The sequence below is a fragment of the Bacillus rossius genome, chromosome 7, assembly GCF_032445375.1.
Source record: "Bacillus rossius redtenbacheri isolate Brsri chromosome 7, Brsri_v3, whole genome shotgun sequence".
NCBI lineage: Eukaryota > Metazoa > Arthropoda > Insecta > Phasmatodea > Bacillidae > Bacillus > Bacillus rossius.
The window spans coordinates 41,232,541-41,254,027 of NC_086335.1; the positions used below are offsets into that span (position 1 = coordinate 41,232,541).

General features: G+C 36.8%; 1 protein-coding gene across 6 annotated transcripts in view; it reads left to right on the forward strand.

Moving 5' to 3' along the window:
* LOC134533887 (traB domain-containing protein) overlaps window positions 1–21,487 on the forward strand; it is a 48,390-nt gene that overhangs the window by 23,685 nt on the left and 3,218 nt on the right. For all 6 annotated transcript variants that reach the window (XM_063371656.1, XM_063371658.1, XM_063371660.1 and 3 more), the window contains 4 exons: window positions 2,511–2,647; window positions 10,811–10,950; window positions 12,444–12,610; window positions 20,133–20,422. In XM_063371656.1, coding sequence (XP_063227726.1) covers window positions 2,511–2,647; window positions 10,811–10,950; window positions 12,444–12,610; window positions 20,133–20,389 — 701 coding nt within the window. In that variant the 3' untranslated portion in view covers window positions 20,390–20,422. The remainder of the gene's footprint in view (window positions 1–2,510; window positions 2,648–10,810; window positions 10,951–12,443; window positions 12,611–20,132; window positions 20,423–21,487) is intronic.

Consider the following 21,487-nt stretch of genomic DNA (forward strand, 5'->3'; position numbering starts at 1 on the left):
CACTATAGAGGGGAAACTTTATGTCTGGGAAAACTTTTATATTGGCAATACATACTCAAAAGCATAATCTTAACTACACATAGGCCTAAGCCAAGAAAAGAACGAATGAAAATACTCAAAGCAACAGTTTTATGAGCAAATGCAGATATTATTTTTAATACACTACACATGTACAAACTTTCTATTAATGGTTCTTCGACATCGGCGTATTTTCCTTTTTTCAGGCGTTTAATACTCTGTGACGTATTCGCAGCTTGAGAAAGAAGATTGTTCAGCTTGTTTAATATTGTATTTAATGTGGATGTTGCAATTCCCAGTTCCTTTGATATTAACACGTGCGGGACAGTGGGGTTGGAGTCTACCTTTTTAATAATGTCCACTTTATCTCGCACAGATAATGCCTTACGTTTTTTAACGCGTTTTTCACCCTTTTTTATGTACGTATTTCTTACTGAAGCACATTTGCAGTTTAATAACACGAAATTCTTTTTACCGTCAAAAGTAAATAAACTGAAAATAACGAGTCTGGCGCATCAAAGATCACTACGTATCATTTAGTATCGCAGTTGCTAAAGCTGGAACGAAAATTTCTTACTTTCTATGGAAAAATTTAGTCCACTGAGTTCTATCTAGTGGTAGTCTTAAAAACCTTACTCGATCAAAATGTCCGAAACGTGAATGATAAAAATGAGACGTAAAAATATTGAATTTGCTGCTATAATGTACATACGTATTTTTGTGGCGGTAATTTATGTTTAATTTTGATAACTTATTAAATGTACACGCGTTCGCCCATTCTTTAACTATGCAGGGAAAACTATTTTTTATTTTCACCAAACTGAGCACCATTTCTGACTACACGTAGCCTACCGAGGCCACTCGATTACGACTTGTTTATATTATGAACAGTGGACAATGGAGTAGCATATTGGGGAGAAAAACGTTAATGTGATCCAGAATAGACGTTTTGTGAAAATACTTGTAATTATATGAAAATATTTGAGATAAATGTGCATTATCTCGGCAAAATTTGTTCGTGGTACACGGGAAAACGTATCAACATTGACAAAAGTTGTGCGCTATATCCAATAAATTAATACATAACCTCACATCATTTTGCCGGGACCGAGACAGAAATTTACTATAAACAGGAATTCATTATAGGCGGGTTCACTATAAACGGGTTCTACTGTACCTGAAGGTATGTCCAATCTGTAGGGGTATGCAGATTCCGCTAAAAGATTTCGAGACTAGATGAAAGTTAAAACACTGTAGAACCATCTGTGTTTCGTGATTGGGTGAGTTTCTCCCAGGTACATATTGATTGTAACAACACCAATCACAGTGATTCAGTGCAGAAGTAAACGCGGCCTGAGTGGCTCGGTCAAATAACGCAACAACTTCTCTCGCAAAAGTCCGCCAATAACAAGGAAGAATGTATTGGTGCGGGTGTACCTTTTTGCAGTCTAATAAGTGTTACAGATCTTTTCGTGAAAAATACCTGCCCCTAGCAATCTGTGCTAAGATAAACACAGGGAGAATGGCAATTTTTTTTTTAAGATAAAAATAAGTTAAAAATTTATATATCTTATTTTAGTTATCATAAACCCATTATTTCATTATTATATTCCACTGAAATCATGGACTTAGTAAATAAAGATCTATTTTTAATGTATAATTACTAGAGGTGTATGAAATTCACAATTGCGATAAATGCTAAATAGATGCGAAATTTTTCAATTACCGCGATTATTTGCGTAACTTCAACATTTATTAAATAATTTCAAAACATGCAACTGAAATCCCCAAAAACCGCAAACTCCATTTTAAAATTCACTCTGTCATTACTTAATAAGTTATAAGCTAAGATAAGTAGTGCTGTAGGCATTAAAAACTTTATTAAGTAGCCGTTGTACATATCCTTTAATTATTTACAACAATAAAATCAACAAAAATAAATGTGAGTAAACAATTTTTTTAAATGCTACAAAGTGCTAAAAATCACAAAATGGAAAATGCTATAAAATGCTAAAAATCACATAATAGATGCTATAAATTAAATTTTAAATGCTCTTTTCATACACCTTTAATAATTACATGTTTAAAACATTAACTTCGGCCACACGTGTATTGTTTAAAATTTGTTCTTGCTTTGTTTTTTAAATTCTTCCAAGAAATTTTAAACCCTAAACCTAACTTTAAAAAGTTTAAAAAAAAAAAGTAAAAAAAAAAAATCAAGATCAACAATCAGTATAAATATTTCATTTGTGTGAGGGTTATTACTGTTTACACCTGTGGTCTTCAAGTAATAGATTTAAATGTAAAAAGGAAATGAAAAAAATTGTTTACAGGGTAGATATTGCGAATCCAGTGCCTTTTTAACTAAATGTTAACATGCGCCAAGTGTATCTAAGCTACAGACAGCTCTGCAGTATCCCTGTAGCCCAGGGCCCTTTGAAGTGTCAAAACCTTTCAATCGCAGTACTACTGGGCAATGCACTGTTGCGCAGAGAAAATCCAGTCGACGATCAAGCAGAACGGCCTGTTCCAAGGAGTGATGTACCTGCTGCTGCTGAGCATGTCGGCACACCTCACCAAGCAGCTGGGCATGGCTCCGGGCGGCGAGTTCCGCAGGGCTTTCTCCGAGGTATCGTGGCGCCTACGGCCCTCCCTTACTTAGCATTATAGGGGTTCAATCCCAGTCCAGGAAGGGTCATTTCTGTTTTTCTATGGTTTCATAGTCTATTCCTTTCCTGGCACAACCTCTAATTACCTCATCAACAAGTCATTAATTTAAAAAAAATATATATTTACAAAAGAAGATAATTTATTTATTTCTACTCAAACAATGAAATGGGGTTTATGTTTTCTTATATGCTGTAATGAGACAAATGAGATTTCACTGTAGTACTATTGTTGGTATTGTGTCTTGTTGAATGTTCACTAAACATTGTTTTCAGTACAAGTAGCCTTTTAACATTCTTTTGATATGATTTTTTCTTTAAATTTTTTTGTTTAATTTAGCAATACAACTATATTGAAACAGAAATATATTTAGCAGTCTGTACACCATGTTATTACCGAACAAATACAGTAGAGTCCCGCTAATCCGAACTAATTGGGACCGAACCCTGTTCGGATTAGCGAAAATTCGGATTAGGCGGAATTTTCTTATATAATGCCATTTATGGTCTTTATGAGGCGTGGGCTATTTAACATCTGATATGTCAAATATTAAAGATCAGACACAAAACACACCTTTATTATTTAGTGTATTTAGCATAATATAAATACGTAAATATTTAAGTTCTATGTACATAATCATATTTTTTTCTTTTTAGTTTAAGGAGAAATAGATAAATCATAATTTTCTTATGCACATATTAATAAACGTATGACATTACTTGATAAAGAACTTGTTTTTCTTTGCTTTTCAAGGTTCATAATTGTTATAAAAATATTTCTTTTTTCGTCCTAGCCCTGTTCGGATTAGGCGGATTTTCGGATTAGCGGGATTCGGATTAGCGGGACTCTACTGTACAATGTTTTCTCGCATAATCGTCACACATTTTATTATAAAATCAAGATGAAAAGTAGGGGTGTGACGATTATGCGGGAAATTTTTTTTATTTTGTTGGGTAAAGTTATTCATAAATACAAAACCCGTTCATGGAAAGTACGTTTATATAAAAAAAGATGGAGTATACAAGAGCACGCCAAACAATCCTTATTGAAATAATTAATACTTAACATAATAATTAAAGGAAGCCTTGGTATAATTATGATTTTATTATAAAAATTTGTGTGTTTGTTGTAGTTAAATATGTAGTAGTGAATAACAGGAGAGACTAACGGTAAATCCAGCGCTTTCCAGCCGCCATGCTGCCCTGGCCTCTTCAGTCGCTTCGGTTCGTCACTCAGGGTAGGACGCTTGGTGAGCACCTCGCAACTGCGCTTTTTACATTCAACTGATCTCTTAGCATTTGCCGGACTTTTTATAATTTCTAAATTTTTTTTTGTAGCTTCGAGGCCTACTCCGGGTGGCCGATTCATTTCAATAAATATTTAAGTTCTTTTCGAACCTTTAAATATGAACCGCGTCTTAGACTCACGAGGCCAGGCCACGAGGTGACCTGGTCAGCCTGTTAACCGATTCTTTCCCGCCGTTGGTGTTATTAACAGGTTTAATGTGGTAATGTAGACGTAGCGCAACTGGAGACTTGTTTGTAATGTTACCGCAATAAAAGGAGTGCGACGAGCCTGTGAGTATTTAGTCGGGTGACCACGTGTTCCTGCTCCTGAACCACGAGGCGTGTGGGACGCCTTAAGAGCCCACTGGCGCGGTATCGTTTGCTAAGGGAACCGGGTCTAGCCCTACACGGGTCACGTCACGTCCTGAAGGGAGTCTCCGCCGAGTCCACGTGTCCATATCACGTGGTGGCGCCCACTCCGACATTCTATTCGTTACGTTCCCTTAAGTCCCTAGTATGACAATGGGAAGCAACATAACCAAACATGAATGATGCCTACTTGCTCTGGCTACATGTTGATAAGCGGTACACCGCGGCGACGCAGAGGATCAGATAAAGAAAATAACGTTTATAAAGTCTAAAAGAAAATTTATACGTCAGACAAATTGGTATTTTCGATAATCAAATACATAAGTGGTAATGTCCGATTTCTACTTTAAAATACATCGTTTTATACGGAAAAGATGCCTACACCGGTACACCGCGACGACGCAGACGATCAAATAAAGGAAATAACTTTATAAATGTCTGTAAAAGAACATTTAGCTATACGTCAAATTCGTATTTCCGTTAATTAAATACGTAAGTGGTAATGTCCGAATAAATATTAGGTTTCTACATTAAAATACATTGTTTTATACGGAAAAGATACCTACACAAAGCGTTCGGCATATAATAGTGGGACCAAAAACATCATGCGACGTTTACGCGAGAAGTTTTTTTTTATCCCAATTTTGACGGCCAAAAATATAGTTGCGACGATTATGCGATAAAAGAGGGTAATAATGTTGGTTTTTATGTCAGCTCATGTCTAAGCAATAACACTTCTGAAAGCTTTAATGCAGTGTACTAAAAATAATTGTTCTTTAAAATAATATTTTGTAACAAAATAAGAAACTTAATTTATCCTAGTTTAAATAGTATATAACAACCTTTACTTGATGGCAATGATTAAGTAGTTATTGTTTCTCAATTTTTCCAAGTAACATTTATTGGTTATTATTAGGGACAAGATTATATAGTGGAAATTGCAATAAAACCGAAATAACACAGAAAAGCAATGTCAATACACCATGTCCATATAATACTGAAATGCAAGTTAATACACTATTTACTACTGAATAACAATTAAAATCATGAAATCAACCAGCAGGTTGACAAAACTAAGCCTAGTTACAAAAATTCAATCTTTTATTATAGTTAATTCAATGAATGTAATTTATTTGGCATGAAGAGTGTTTAAAAAAAAGAAGAAATTAAATAAAAAATCAATTACATTTTTTTTTTATCTTGCATCTAGTACTAGTAACTCTTTCGACAAAACTGACGGGACACTTTTCGAATGCATAGATATTTGCCTTTTTATTTTCATTTTTATGAGTACAGTCAAACCTCTCTGAAACGACCCCTCACTGTTCCCAGGAATAGGGTCGTAATAGTGGGGGGGGGGGGGGGGGCGGGGGGTCGTAATAGATGTTTTCCGAAATTTTCAGGTTATTTGAACACCCCCCCCTTTCCAAAACCGCTACTCCCTAAGAAACCAGCCGTACAATGGCAGGATGCTGTCACTCACAATGCTAGACAACTTTGCTTTAAACCCACTTCAACCTTCATGACAAGTCCGTCGCCCAAAAGGCCACCTCTAAAGAAAATATGTCAAAACACAGTTTATTTTTACTGGTTAGTTTACATGTACGTTTTCTGCTTGCAGTAGTTAAATACACTAAAACTCTGATGTCACGAACCCCGGATTTAACGAAGCAGTGATTTTACGAATACATTCTCGGGAACCGTCAAAAAATTGGACATTTTGACCAAAATGTGAAAATCGAAAAAAAAAATTAAAAAAAAAAATGAAAGATCATTAAATCTGTTAATTTTAACACACAGCGTATTTTTGTGTCGGCTTTAATACCTCCAAAATGTTCATGTAAGAATAACAAAAAAATAATGGTACATTTCCTGAAAAAATATGGAAGCTGTAGGTTCTGCAACGCGAGTGGGCGCACACGAAGCTCGCCCGGCTGGCTGGCGGCAGCGGCTTCATGACGCATAAACTCACCCCTCCCTCATCTCGGTAACATTCTTCAAGGCTAGCTCACCCCTCCCAGACACACAAACCATCTAGTGTCCTCTCTTATAACACCCCCACTTTGCTTCCTTTGAAAAACCTTCAGTGAGAAAACGCTCACTTCACCATCCCTTCTCCCGTAAAATTGGGCTATTATGAATGGGGTACTAAAGCGGTGAGGGAGGGGTCAAAATATGTCACTTTTCACACCAAGTTCGAGTTCAGTCATCTCTGGCAAGGAATTTACAAGCTTTCAAACTTAAATATAAATGTATTTTAATAGCAAGGGTCCTATGAAAAGGAATATAGCGAATAAAATCAAGCTGCTGTCACCAAACAAAGCATAAAACTGTCCAAAGCGTGGTCGCTTCGTTATTGCTCGCGCGAGAGGTGAGACGTGGAATGTTAGAAGAAAGATAAATGCGGGGGAGAGACGGCAGCCAGTGTGTTTCCTGCGTGGGGAATAAGTGGCGTAGCCTTTTTTTATGCTGGGTGAAGCGACCTTTTTCTATCAACCCACGGGAAAAGATGATTGCTTGAGCTGTCAAAATAAACATCGCTGCGGCAGTTAAAACGAGACGAGGCGGGCGTGCATCCAGTCGGTCGTTGTGTGTATTGTCAACCGATAGTAATCAAAATCAAGAGAAATCCAGCAGGTATCTTTGCCTTAACTGCGTACCACACTAGACACTCGCAAAAAGCTAAACGTAAACACGTTGCCACAAAAACCTTTATCTGCACCCTGCTGGGAAAGGGACGTGGAATGGGGGTTGTCAAGCGCTGACAGCGGTCGACAGGAAGTGGTATCTATTTTTAGATATGCGCTGGCTACGGAAGTAAAGCACTGGGCAAGAGAAACACAGTAACACGCTACAGTAGAATCCCGCCGATGCGACCCCCCTCTGATGCGTCCATTCTGTTTATACGACCATTTTTTGAGAAATGGTGAAAAATTTAAGCAGTGAAAGTCGAAAATTTGAGTACAATCGGCTGAAAAACAAGTCTGTTACACTTTGTTGGGTGCTATGTGTTCACGTTTATCTTGGCGGGAGCTGTACTGTAAGCAGGCAGGCATACAAAAGACGGCTAAAAATAGATACCACCCGTCTAGACTGTCCACGCGGCAGTGTCTAGCCGAGCTCGGCGCGTCCACTATCGCACGAAAAGCCGTCTCAGCTGTCATGTTATCTTACCCGCCCGCACGAAAAGCCGCTGTGGTAGCTTCTGCGAGAGCTTAAGAAACTCGCCCGGCCAGACTGGCGGTAGCGGCGGCTTGACGTCATACGTGACGTGACGCTTACCTCTCCATCCCCGGCTAATTCTTCAAGGCTCATCCCTCCCAGAGCCACAAACCATGTTAAAAACACTTCCCCCCCCTCTATCAACTAACATTTCAACACATTCCCTCCCTTATTTCAACCTTCTGCGTGAGAAACTGTCAGCATCCTCCTCCCCTCCCACACCGCGTGCGACAAGCCAGGTTGTACAGTCCATTCTCGGTAAAATAAATTTTTTTATGGGCTTATACGACTGTCCTTCGCTGTTATTAAATACTTTATAAGTTTAAGTTATTATAATACAATTTGTTTATTAGTCACACAGCAGTTTCTGCTGAAAAATCACTCATATCTCGAATTTTATTGAATAGAAAAATTTAGCAGGGCCGTAAATATATTTATTTTACTGCATACTGTAGTTACTTTTCCGTCTGCATTCCAACGTTTTTTTTTTCTTCTTTTTTTTACGCTGCGAAGGGACGTGGAAAAGATAATTGCTTGAGCTGTCAAAATAAACATCTCTGACGGCAAGGGCGGGAGCGCATCCTGTCGGTCTGTCGCTGTGATTATCTACTCCAAAAACATGTCGCAGCATTTCAATATAGCATCATTCTTATATCTTTCGTTTATAGCCGAATGTTTTCTACCTGTTCCACACAAGTTCCTTCGCCATGTTTTGAACGAAAATAACCACCAGCCGGCTAGCATAGCCAAACTCGCGTGACGCAAATTCATTTAGCGCGAGTATTTTATGTATTTGGATGTATTTGGGGGTGAGGTAAAAATTGCCCCGAATTCTCTATTGCGACCATTCTGTTTATAAGTCCGTTTTTCCGCATCAGCGGGATTCTACTGTACTCACCACAAGAAACTTATTTTCTGTCAGATTTTCTTCGAATTTTCAGCAATTTTTTCACGGTTCCTCGGAATCGGGTTGTAATAGAGAGGTGGTCGCAATAAATGGGGTCGCAACAAAACGGTTTGACTGTATTTCTGTCACAGATATGTGCTTATTAGAAATTATTGTACTGACAAAGGCATCATCTATCAGTAAAATTGTGACTTTTCGTTGAAATAAGTATTAAGAAATATTAATTTTCATATAATATGTTAAATACCTACTACATTCATGAGTAAAGACAATGTATAAAAATAAAATCAATACCGGTAACACCAAAATCTCTATTTTTAAAAACAAAATTGACCTAAAAATAACACCTTAAAATCTTGTCCCTAGTAATTAGGGATGGGCCGGTCGAATCCTCGAATCCCACCGAATCTCTAGTATTCGAAAGATTCGAAATTCGAGGGAAAAGATTCGGGATTCGAGGAAAAATATTGATATAAATGTAGTACTTTAAAAACTTAAATGCTTACAATTTACTTGGCCTGTTTACGTTTTCCTTGGAACACATCCTATTGAGGTAGAACCTCGTTAATACGTGATGGTCAGGACCGAGATAATCACGGATTACCGAATTTCACGGACTAGCGATTAAAAGCCCGGAAGGTCTTGTCAAGCTTCTCAGACACCGGCGTGCAGCTGGGTTAAGGCCGTTCACGGTAAGGGCCGGCCGTCTTCGAATTAGTGTCTCGGCTTAAAAATGTCTAGCCATTAGTTCACGGTCATTTACAGCAGCAGAAGAGAGAAAGATAAGATCGTGCTGACCTTGCACCCCCCCCCCCCCCCCTTCACGTCGTACAGCCGAATGCCAGCCAGACACGTCACTCGCCAGGCGCCTGCCGTGCGTTGGCGGGTGGAAACAAACAAAGGGAGACGGGAAGCAGACGTCAGGACATCCCCCTCAAGTTTAAAGAGTAACAAATGTGACAGCTGAAAAGGGGGGCGACACAAAGGGTCGGTACAAACAGCGTTGCAGAGTTTGGCGGCCCACGCGATGGCTTGTAGTGTTTGCAGGCCGCCGGCCCGCGTGACGTTAATTTTAAGCGCTGACAATTTTTACTTCTCTTTTTTTTCTTCTCTTTTAAATCGTCCCGGATTATCCGATTCCCGAATTAGCGCATCACGGATTAACGAGGTTCTACTGTATTGTACTTTTAATTCGTTATTATATAAAAAATGATGAAGCATGTACTGATTTGGGAAACTTACTTTATATTCATGAACATGGATGCATTTGTATTTGTACACATGTATTTTAATCGCAATTCAATTTTAAATATTCTGATACACATTCTATTTATGAATTTTTTTTAGGACCAAGTTTGGTTTGTGTAGACTACCAACATTAAAATATGTATTATCTGAGAATTCCATGATGGCCAACCAATGAATTTGTTAGCCAATCATTTTGAGCAACATAAAAAATAACTAATATTAATATAAAAAAATTTAATGGGTAAACTAGAGAAAACACCCCGTCACTTTTAACTTAGGGCATATTAATTACTATGCTGTAGTGAGGCTTAATTTTAAAAGATGCACAACAATATTTCTTATGGCCTAAAACCATTGAATACAAGATGGCGCCTTTCAGTTTCCATTAAATATTTCAGGAAAGCGTTTACCTTCATTTGGGACTTTAAACAAATGTCAAGTTGGTAACTACAAAATATTGTTCCGTCGGATGTTGAATTTCGTTTTCCGATTTCCGTGTATACATGAATCACTGTACTCACAGATAATGCCTGAATGCCTTAAATCCACCAAGTCGGATTCTACAGCAATTGATGAAGTGACCAGATTCTTACGTGATCCTACAGTTAACCCAGAAATAAACATTCTCGAATACTGGAAAACTCAGTCTGCGTGTTCACCCAGGCTACATAAACTGTCCAAAAAATATTTGTGTTCACCACCTGCGACAGTGTTCTCTGAACGTTTGTTCAGCACTGCAGGAAACATATGTGACCAAAAATGGAATCGTCTTGATCCAGACCGTGTCAAAATCCTTGTTTTTTCAAATAAAAATTTAAAGGGTTAAATAATTCTGCATAATGTTTAATTTTTTCTCTTATAAATTATTTTATAATTAACCCTTGAGAACTGGATTCGGATTCGAGGGGTGGATTCGAGGTACTGTTTGGGATTCAGATTCGAGATTCGGATTCGAGAAAAATGGGATTCGAACCATCACTACTAGTAATGTATGATAAGAAAGTTGCTTCTCAGGAGGGCGTGGATTTGAGTTGGTATCATTGTGTTCTTAGAATTTGTACTTAGGTAAACATTTTTTAAACATTATTTTCAGGCCAAACGTGTACCGTCATGCCTTGTCCACTTGGGCGACCGACCCATTCAAATAACGTTGAAGCGAGCGTTGGCGTCTTTGTCTTGGTGGCAAACTTTGCGCCTTACCTGGCATTTGCTGATGTCTAAGGAACCTATAAGGTTAGTTGGCTTGAATCAATATAAGTTTTGTAGGAAGCGCTATGAATAAGTCCAGTGTATCTAAGGGTGATTGGTTTCATGCAGTAGTTAAAAAACATAATCTTTTGTGGAAGTTAAATCAAAAGACATGTCTATAAGACTTGTGTAGTAATATTTTTTTGGGGTGTTTAAATTTGATTTTAGTTACTTCTGCTGGTGACATTAGTTAATTATAGTTGGTTTTCAATTGACTTAGCAAAGCATTAAGGTACTGATACCAAAATTTTCAGTTGTGTGAATCTGGTGTGCAGTAATGAACAGAATGGAGAAAAGTATGAAATTTGTGTGTCTTTTAAGCAAGGTCATGAAAATTCCTTTCAAGTCGGTTAAACCTTTTGATCAGTAATATTGTTACAAACAAAACATAAGTGTTTTTTCAACAAACTGATCAAATAGAAGAAGGACTATAGGTTTTATATGTACATTGCTACAAATTTAATGAACCTTCTGTTCTTTGTATAAAAAAAGGAAAACTGGTACCTATTTTGCTAATGTGGACTCAGTAATGTTTCATCTGAATTTTCGGTAAGTTAAAAGGGATTAGGCCCTGCCATCTTCATTTTTTCTATCTTTTTGCTATGACTATAATTTTAAACTTTATCTAAATGTTGTGGCATGTCAAACATAAATCATATCTACCCGACCTATACCTTGTTACAACCATGTATTTACTGACAAGCTCTATTCTGTAAGCTCAGCAAGGAAATAACTTATTATTTCACTGGGCTACTAAAACTATCATGATAATCACACCAGTTCACAAGTGTTGACTTCAACAAATAGCTAAGTCCTAAGCCATGTCAAACCAAAAAAATATAGTTTGAAACTTTTATTGCAAATGTTTGTAGTTTGTAGTTGCAATTAGGTTGTTGAAACCAGCTGTAGAAACTTGGTTTTCAGGCATAGTTTGTGTCAAACAAGTCTAATGCTTTTTTCGAAATGCTAGGTTTTGAGTTAATTGGGGGGGGGGGGGGGGGAGATAGAGAGAGAGAGAGAGACTAAGCATGCCTGGATAGCTAACAGTGTTAGCTGTTGCATAGCCAGAAAGTTTATTGAAGGTGAATATATTGAGTGGTGTCGAAGCAAGCTACACATTTTGTTTTCCCTCCACCAGGGCCACGGAGAGTGGCCCAGTTGAGTTCTGAAATAATTTTTTTAAGATTGTATTCACCCTGATAGTAAGTCAAAACATAAAATTCAGTTGCTAATAAAATCTATTGGAAATACATGCTTATAACTTATGCAATTTTTGCAGATCATGTTTACAGTTATGGCTTTGTAACATTTGTAATTTTTGTAGTTGGAAAATTGTACATTAAGAAAATAGGAGGGGGCCAGACAAAATTATGTGGCCCCAGATCTTTAGTTTCTCTTGATGGCCCTGCCCCTAAGATCTTATTTTGAATGTCGTAGTAGCCTATAACATACATATATGTTGTTTTATGTTGATACAGCAAGGAAGAAATAGAGCGCTGCAAGCGTCGAGATCTGCTTGAAGAGATGTTGGCAGAAATGGCTGGTGAATTTCCAGCTTTAGGCACGGTCTTCGTTAATGAACGAGATGTGTATTTGGCTCACTCATTACAGCTTGCTGCTACACCAGTGGCAAACTCACCCAAAGGTTGGTAGTACATGATTTCACATTATTAGTGATGGGATTTTCGATACTTCGATACCTCAATACCTTCGATACTTGACGGTATTGCAAAGTATCGAGTATCGAAACTGTAAGTTCGATACATTTATTCAATACCGAAATGCTTGTTCATTTGTATTGAATTATGTTTTGATTCGCCATCGTACAAAATACAACTACAGTAGAACCTCGATGATACGTTCCCGTTTCATACATTTTCGCGTGTCATACGCCGATTAATTTTGGTCCTGCCGAAAGTACTATATTTACAATGGTTTACTTTCCCGGAACATACACTTACAAAATCATTAATTTCCCGTTTCATACGTTTTTACGAAACGGAAAAATCCTAAAATTCACAAATTTTTTTGTTATATTCCTCCTGATAAACTACGTTTTAATACTTTTATTTTGAAAAACGTTCAATGTTTACCTTTGCAAACGTAAGAAAATAACTTTATCGCACCATTGATATGGATAGTATCAGGAAGACTGTGCACTTCGGTAGTAGCATCTATGGCCAGCACCAAGTGAGACTAGTGGCGCAAACGAGCAATGATTATGTAAATGGTGCACGCGCTTTACCAAGGCACGGATCTCATATTTTGTGCATTCATTAATCTTTGAACAGAATATACCCGTTTGTTACTGTTTTCTTACTATCGGATTGTTTTGTATTTTACATTTCTCAAGTTAAATTTTATTGAAAATTGTTCTGTTGCATAAAGTTGTTTGTAAAATGAAACAAACAAGCAAAAATTTATGATTTTCTTTTTATAATAGCCTATTTTTTTTAAATTTCTAATTTAGGCTTGGTGACTTTTTCCCCCTCCAAGAAAGTACTTAATAACATTTTTTAAGGCCACTGTTTCTCATGTCAGCTTTATGGACTGTATTTTACATTTCTGGTGGTTTTATTATTTGTATATAATATATAATGATGAATTCATACCTTCCATTAATATAATGCAATTATTTACACATTATGTATTTAAGTTTAATCTGACATTGTGATGGTATGCTAGATTGAAAAAAAATTGTATTATAATGTACCGTATAAACCTACGTACCACCCGCCCCCGGGTAAGACCCGCACCCTTATTTTTAGAATGCCATGGTGGGGAAAAAATGTTTTTATTGCAAATCTGCATGGAAAAAAAAACTTTGTCGTTATTTCTTTTCCTTTCAAACAGTAACAAATCGTAAAGAATTACCAAAAAGTACTAGGTATGCTACTTATTACAGCCTCAGCATTTGCGTTAAAAGTGTACAGAAGGCAGGTAACTGCAATGTGGCAACATCGCGCGAGTAGAACGTGGCATCGGCGCGCGCGAACGATAACAACACGCTGTGTGTGCACGTGACCTTGCCCAGCTCCCAGCTGTTTACAGTTACAATCTTCCGCGTCCATTATCGTGCGCTGGGCAATGACCTCGTTCAAACAAAATAAACGATAAAGTACGCGAGTCCTAGCCACGCATAATAAAAACTATTTTTATTACATGCATAATAAAAAACCTTGTGCCTAAATGTGGCATATTCTACAGCTTCCGCAGCTTTAACACATGCCTCTGAAATGCTATTAATTTTTCATCGTAGCTTGTCGGTAAACGCTGACAGATTGTAGTAAGCCGCCTCATGGACAAACCCTTTCTTACCATGAACCTGCGCATCCAGTTCCTACTTGCTTTAAAGCCTTCACCCACGCCAAGTTCACGAGCAATTTGCAGCGCCTTTAGCGAACACATTTCCGTGCTTACAGCGTTACAGCGCACCCGAATTGCCGTCTGTCCTGATGTAGTCGTGGAGTTTTTCCTCTATCTCCGGAAACTTTGCAACCGCACCACGGAACGCACGTCTATCGCCACTGGCCGATAACAGTTTGTCTTTACTTTTCCTCCAATCCCTCACACATGATTCGTCGACATATTTTCGCCCAGCAACACGGTTACTGATTTCTTCCGCTTCACTGATTATTTTTAATTTTTCCGCAACTGTGAAAGAACGCAACTTTTTACGATTCATTACAATAGTTGCAGCCAACAGCAACACACGTGTAAAACCACTGGGTACTTTGCAAATGAGGATAGGACAGTGCGTGGGAGCACGCGTTTGTAACCAGCGAAGCTGCAGCGTGACAACGCTGTGAGGAATGTGACCTTGACTGTCTGCTGCTTCCTTCCCCTCCTTTTCCTCTACTCCTCTTGTCTATCACAGCAACCTCCAGTCGCACCGGCGTTATTTCGTCACCGCGCTAAAATGGCCCAAGACCCACGTAACACCCGCACCCTACTTTTTCAAACCTGATTTTTTGAAAAAAGGTGCGGGTGGTACGTGGGTTTATACGGTATTATTGCCATTCCCTTTTCATACACTTTCCCGCATCATACATCATTTTTGTGCCCTCTGATGAAAAGTGTATGACAGGGGTTCTACTGTACTAGAACAACTTATTAGCCGTAATTATGATAACCAATAGGCTTACATCAGAATAAATTATATATAAGTCGTTACTGCAACTTGCCAATAGTAAACAAACGGTAAAGTAAGGTTAAGTTGTTTTTGTTTCGTGTTCAAGAAGTTATGTTTTTCGTACGTAACACTTCTGACATTGAATTCACAGGAAATTTAAAAAAAAAAAATTCTAGAAATATTCAGCACTTAAAATTCACATTGACTCCACTCGCAATCCGTCGCAATAGTAACAATAACACGCCTAGTAATAACAGTCAACATAATAGAGTAAGTACGTGTCTCGTCTCTCGTGTATGGTAAGTACCAGAGATTTGTATCGATATTATGAATGTTTTAAATTGCAGCGGTCGTATAGTGACGTAAATTGACGCCACCAGCGCGAACTATCATTGTTTGCGGCAATTTTATTTAAGAGAGCGCTGTCTTTATTTACATTTGTTCGTGGTAAAAAAAAGTGTACTGGAAAATAAAGGGCTAACTCTATTGAAGTTAGTTTGTATTTCGCTTCTATTTTTTATATTGATTTTTTTACTCAAGTCTTTAAAGTTGTTTGCAGTTTGTATTTTTGTAATAAAGAGGGAATTTATATAGTTTAAAACTAATACGTTATTTGTAATAATTGTTACTTAATGGGAAAATATTTTTCCCTGGAGTATCGAAAGTAACGAAAGTATCGAACTGAAAAAACAATACGGAATCGAGTATCGAAAGTGTGGTATTGTCCCACCTCTACACATTATGTGTGTTATTTTGAGGGATATGCGAACCTTCAGATATTATATCTTCCTGAACGTTAAACAAGGATTTTTCTCAAGTTTTGAGAATAAAAAAAATCAAAAGGATTTTGTTTAGAGATATGAGTGGGAAAATTTTCCTTTCTCCCATTACCATTTAGATTTACATAATTGAAGCTAGATTGATAGTATGTCATACAATAATTTATTTTCTGCCGATTGGAAGGTATTATTTAAAGAATTTTTTTGTTGGTAGAGGGTTATATGTTCTTCTAACCAACTCTTAAATGTTAAGTGAGCCATTAGTTTGTAAAGAAAGACAAACTGTATTTTTTATTTGTTACTGTTTGTGTAAAAGAGTAGATAAATTTATTTCTGTAAAGTACAACTTGTTGGAAAATTTTGAATTTTTCAGAAAATTTTCTTAAAAATATTTTTTCGGAAAACTAACATCTCATATTTTTCATATTTTTTTACTGCCTTCCACTTAGTAACAAATGGATTATAATTAAACAAAGTAAACTTTACATGTGTTTAAAACAATTTAATAAGTGGACACACAACTAGTGATGGGTAAATTCCCATTTTTTCCCGGTTCTCGGTTCGGTACCGGTTCTTAAATATCTGTTCTTGGTCCTCGGTTCTCACTTAAAACTTAAAATAAGCATTATTTACACATTTTTTTATAAGGATTTTCAAGTAATAAACTATTTATTGTTTCAGTTACAAAAAAAAATTGCTAAAAAGCCTGTATCCATATTTACATTTTCAATGTTTTTATTCTATGCTTACAAAGAAATGCATTGGCATAATGTTTGTCTTTAAATAGGCTATCAAAGCAATATAAAAGGTTAAGTAAGGTTAAGTATAGTTTTCAAGCTACAGCAAACAAACCAACATACTACAAATGTAATATGTATTAGTGAAAAATAATTCTAAATAATATAGAGAACACATAATAAAACTAATATTTAGTATATTAATCTAGCAATCACCTCAAGACATTTACATACACCCTCCTTTAAAACATAGGAATAAAAAGAAAATGTTACAATAATGGTGAACTTTCAAAGAATTAAAATATTAAATTGTCCATCAAACTTATTGCCTACATTGAATTCAGTTTGTTTGCACAGTCAACAGTAAATTACTGCCACACTTCTGATGCCATAAACAATTTGCTCTATTAGGCCAGAATAATTATACTTTAGAAGTGTCAACAAGCATTTTGTTTCACCAGCCAATAGCACGGGATGTGCACTCATTAGAGAGATGCTTGAACAACGTTTTGTTTGTGTGCACGGCCGTAAGAGCGCTAGTGTGCTCACTGCTCAATGTTTGTTTACGATTCGTTGCCAAGGCTCATTTGTAATGGCGGCAATTTTTCTTTCATATTTTTGTTTAGGACTTTAGGTTATTTGCGTGCTACTTGCTTATTGCTTCGTAGGTGGAAACTGGAAAATATCTGGCGTTTATTTATTCAATTATTTAGTGGTCATATTTTCATTGAGGTAAGATTGTTAAATTGAGTATAAAATTACGTATTAAGTAAAATACAATGCCACCACGTGTACGAAAATGCTGTGTGCCTGGTTGCGATGATAAATTTGCTTTTAGACACCGCTTCCCAGTTTACGAAGAAACAGTATACAATGAATGGATACAGAGAATAAATGTTGAGAAGCTGAAAACTCTCCACCCTCTTAATGCTGTAGATGTGATTGCAAACTTCAATAGTAATGCTAGCTTGTGACATAGGTGGTTTTAGCATAAATAGCTACTTAGGTCATTCTTCCACCAATGTTTATACAGTTAGTACTGTGCACGGCCACAACAGCGCTGCAAATAGCGTTCTAGCTGTTATTCAGAGAGTGGTCTTTCTATCCCTCCCTCTCTTTTCTATGGCCAATTGTAAAATACATCTACACATCCATACACAACTTTACCTAAAAAAAAAAATAATTTCCCCTTCAAAGCAATCCCGTTTACCTAAAAGAGAAAGTTACTAGCCATTATGCTAGATGGCTGCAGATGCAGTGAATTTACAGTCCAAAGCACTGCACAAAAAGCATAAAATTTTAGAATGCCAAATATTACGGAAAATTTTAAATCAATCATTAATTCTATTAAACAAATATTCTGTGAAATTTTGCACTTTTAATTGTTCTTTATACACCAGTATCCCTTACGTGTCAACGACTCAATTAACTACCTATTTTTAAAAACAAATTGAAACAAACATGGTGTCTTTCTGTTCTCACATCTCTGCTGAGGCACGTTATAGAGTTGCACACATCTATGAACTACACACATCTATGGCACCTTCAACTGTTTATGTTTTGATTGTTTAACGTACTTTGTTTACAGATGTGACGAGAACATTAAATATTTTCACATGTAATTTATTTTATAGTTATAGATGAATATTATTCCACAGAAGTCCAAAAAAATAATTCATATGTGAATTGAGCCATTTCATGCTGCAGTTAAGTTGTAGAGAAGGACTATTTTCGTAAAGGGTTTTGCTATACTGCCGGTACCGGTACCGGCACCGACATTTTAGCTGCGGTTCTCGGTGCCGGTTAAAATGTTGAGAACCGTAGGAACCGAGAACCGAGAACCGGTACCGACCCATCCATAATATATATATACATATAAAGCGCATTATTTTTTATCACGTGTCCACGGGATCTTCGTCAACACTATTAACATTTGAAACTAAGACTTGCCACTTTCAAGGCAATCCCGTTTGCCTAAAAGAGGAAGTTACTAGCCATTCCGCTAGATGGCTGCCGTTGCAGTGAACTTACACTCCACAGTACTGCATAAAAAGCATAAAATTTTAGAATGCCGAAAATTATTACGGAAATATTTATAAATCAATCATCAATTCTATTAAACAAATATACTATGGAATTTGCACTTTTAATTGTTCACAGTTGTTTTAACAGTCACACAGAATTATGTGTCAATGACTCAATTAGCTGCCTATTTTAAAAACTCAGGAAAAAATATGACATCTTTCTGTTCACATCTCTCTGCTGAGGCACGTTATACAGTTGCACACATCGATGAACTAGTCTATGGCACCTTCAACTATTATGGTTTGATTGAAAAACATACTACTTTGTTTACAGATGTGACGAGAATATAAAATATGTTTCACATGTAATTTCTTCTATAGTTATGATGAATATTACCCCATAGAGGTCCACAAAAATAATTTTTATGTAAATTTGACGTTAGTTGAGCACTGATGTTACTTACCGTTATATGAATATTATTCCACAGAAGTTCAAAAAAATAATTTATATGTGAATTTGACGTGAGTTGAGCCATTTTATGCTTTCAGACAAAAAAATTGCAAATTAAGTAAAGAAAAATACACGATTACACCTGATAACTTAACCAACCAACAAAATAGGCAAAAATAACTTTTACTGGCTTTTCCAAAATAAAGTAAATTATCAGAAATAATTGAAAACATTTATTAGTTTAACTTATGATTATAAAAGCCCAATGTTAACACACAAATATCTTCTAGATATATGATCGGTTACTATTTATTTCATATCAATAATTTTAACCAAGTTATCCCTGACCAGAAAAACATAATGATTCTTTATACAAATATTTAAAATATAGGGAGGGGAAGAGCTTGGATTGCTGCAACTTTAAATATCCACCTGTTGTTGGTGTTCTGTATCTGTCTCGCTTAGTTTGACAATATTATGGTCTCTTTTTCTATACTGCAAGATTCAAAAGCAAGGTAGTTTAAACTTTTCTCCCCCTTTTTTTTCTTTAAAATTGCTGGTCGACAAGTTCTAGGCAACTCTTTTCCTAGTGTTTATGAAAGGGTGCAGTGAGCACAATAATTATCTCGCATTCCCCATTCTCCTTACACTCTTCTGTCAATTAATACTGTTAAGTTGAAGATTCTTATCGGAGAGTGAGCAAAGAAAACAAATATTCTTTATATTTGAACTACATATTCCTTATATTCACACATTTTCCCCATAGCAAATGTCCTTATGGCTTATATGCTGGAGATTACAGTTTTTTGATTTGGGAACTGCAGTAAATCCCAGTTTAAAAGTTTCTGAAGGTACTTAGAAATTTGAACTTATTAACAGGGAAAGTGTATTAAAAGGGTGAATATTTTTACATAGGTCCGATTCGAAATTTTTTAAATTTTATCAAGCAGGAAGTTTTATTAAGTCAGATTTTATTACTGTACTAATGAGTAATGAGTGTAATATGTGTAGAGGGGGCAGGTTGGAGCCAGCGCATGTCCGCAGGCCCGGTGCCGGCCCGGGTGGTGGGCGTGGTGGGGATCGGCCACGTGCCGGGCATCGTGCAGAACTGGGGCAAGGTGTCCCTGGCCGACATCCCCCCCATCATGCAGCTGCCTCCCCCCTCCCTCAGCGGCCGCGTCGTCAAGTTCACGGCGAAGGCCTCCTGCGTGTGCGTCGTCGTGTGGGGGATCTCGAAGCTGCTGCCCCAGTCCAGTCTGGGGTCGCTCAAGTCCAGCGTGCAGGGGCTGTTCTCTGCCTGAAACACCTGTCGGAGGGTTCGCAAACAAGTTCAGGTGAGCTTTCGCAGTCGTGTTGGAACACACGTTCACGTCGTTTGTCTCCTCCTGGTCGTTTGAACCCTCAAGCTGGAGTCACGATGCAATGATGAACGTGACACTACGGGCCCGACAGGCTCAGAAGCCGGTGAAATACAAGGTCACCGTGACATCAACATGATAAAATATGTGTCTCGGCAGCCCACAAGAAACAATTCTATTTCTAATTTTGTCGTGTCGTGCTGCACAACGGAAAGCAAAAAACTAAACCTTACAGAGAAATAAAAGAAATAAAAATATTTTCCTGCTTGATAAATTTTTATGCTGAAAAACTATTTTTTTTTATTTTTTTTTATTTTAAGTGTGACATCTAAATTCTAAACTTTTATTTTGTTGGTTTGCTTTTGAAAAGTGCTTTTGCAATTTGAATTGCAGGAAATTGACAGTGAAAGGAAAAAACATGCACCTACCTTAATCACGGGAATTCATTAATCCTGGATACGAAAAAATTTGTTTCTATTGTACATTTTAATATGATTATTAGACGTAAACTAGACGAGTATCTGTACCGCTAGTTGTCTACTATCAGTTGATGGGGGGTGACATAAGAAGCTCGGGAAAAAGACATTAAAAATATCAAACTACTTCATGTTCAACCAATTGAATAGTATTATTCTGTTGGTAAGTATGCATTGTAACTATTCGAAACTGTCTCAGGAAATCAAGCACAAAGATTAATTTAAAAAATATATATGTATATATTTTGTGATGCATTGTTTAAGTTTTGTTTACAACTCTGTTCTAATTGTATTATCAGAATAGAGTTTTGTTGTGATTGCAATCCATTCTCGTCTTGTTCTCAGTTAATTGGCGTACCATTCACATTTTGTTCTTGGGTATTGTCAATACAGTTTACCTCTGATTTATCCTGTATCCCTGAAAAGATTCAGTTTTTTATGTATTAGGTTTGATGCACTGTTCATTTCAAAATTGCATTTTAGGCAGTGTCTGCATTCTAGTATATACAGTTTTGTACATGTGACCTGCATATTTTGCTTGCCCCTGTGGTGTACTATTTGTACA